Consider the following 1,276-nt stretch of genomic DNA (forward strand, 5'->3'; position numbering starts at 1 on the left):
AAATCATTTCTACAAATTAAATAATTCTTGATTTTTCTCATTCGGAATGGGTGCCTGGCCTTAAAAGCCTTTGCTAGTGGCAGGGATAAAAGCTGGAGATTTTTAAAGAAAGGACAGCGAATTGAGAAAGCGAAATGCGTTAGAAAGCAAGCATTTGAGTAAAAGAAATGCAATATGTAAAAAAGCAAAGGTTTGAAGATAGATAAATAGAGGCTTTGGCTGTTCTTTACAAACCATTTCGTCGCTTTCCACAGAACTCTCCCAAGCTCTCAGACCCCCTTCCCCATCCCATAGCCCAACCATGTCCGTCTCCATCCTCGATGGCTCCACCATCCGTCACTTCGTCGAAGACGTCGACGCTTTTCACGCTGCCATCGACTTTCGCTTCCACCAGATCGACGCTAACCGTGACGGCTCCCTCTCCCGCTCTGAGCTCCGCCCCGCCTTGGAAGACATGCGCCTCATCGAATCGCACCTGGGTATGCCTGATAAGAAGACGCCCGATGAGCTGGACGCGCTGTATGACTCTGTGTTTGAGCAGTTCGATGTTGACCACGACGGCGTCGTAGACGCCGCGGAGTTCAGGTCGCAGATGAGGGACATATGGCTTGCTGTGGCGGACGGCTTGGGAGTTTGTCCTTTGCAGATGGTGATCGAAGAGGGCAGCATTTTGCAAGACGCACTGAAGCACGAGGAAGCCCATGTCCACACCTTGAAAATTTGACTCTCTTTGAGGGTGGCTGCTTAAGAACTTGAAATTTCAGTAGAGTGACAGGGCTAATTCATAATCTATAGTAAACAGAGACCTAATAACTTGTATCCAATTTATGTTGATGTGTTTGGAATGGCAGAAAAAGTACATACAATTTCATCGTCAGATGTTTTAATAAAATTTTCATATTTTCATGAGTTCGATAGCTTCACATTGTGTAAGACGAGGCTTCGGAACAAAATTTTGTACATAGACAGAGGACATTGGACTTTTTGAATGGAGTTTTCTTGTAATGGGAGTAATTTGTAAACATGAAACTATGTACGCATATTATTTTGGCTTGGAAATAAAACTTTTATGCAGCAGGATTGTACATTACATGCCTGAACCAATTGCACAGCAACAAAAGCGTCAAGGCCATAGTTTGTTCTTTAGATGACTTTCGATGAAGGATAGAAAATTGGATGCATGGCCATTGCCTGCATGAAGGACATTAATATAATGCTGACGGACAATTGAACTCATTTTTTATGGAGAATGCAAACGATCAGGATCGTCGTATTT

General features: G+C 43.5%; 1 protein-coding gene across 1 annotated transcript; it reads left to right on the plus strand.

The window, feature by feature from the left end:
* The first annotated feature begins 301 nt into the window (after positions 1-301).
* On the plus strand, positions 302-724 carry LOC147903619 (uncharacterized). Its single transcript, XM_087372190.1, has one exon. It carries the CDS (start codon positions 302-304, stop codon positions 722-724), a length of 423 nt encoding a protein of 140 aa, XP_087228316.1.
* The last annotated feature ends 552 nt before the right edge of the window (positions 725-1,276 follow it).

The sequence above is a fragment of the Dipteris shenzhenensis genome, chromosome 3 (assembly GCF_047967505.1).
Source record: "Dipteris shenzhenensis isolate YYH24624 ecotype China chromosome 3, Dip_SZ_1.0, whole genome shotgun sequence".
In the NCBI taxonomy this organism is placed as follows: domain Eukaryota; kingdom Viridiplantae; phylum Streptophyta; class Polypodiopsida; order Gleicheniales; family Dipteridaceae; genus Dipteris; species Dipteris shenzhenensis.

Coding starts and splice junctions, on each gene's coding strand:
- LOC147903619 (XM_087372190.1), top strand. CDS start 302: ATGTCCGTCTCCATCCTCGATGGCTCCACCATCCGTCACTTCGTCGAA.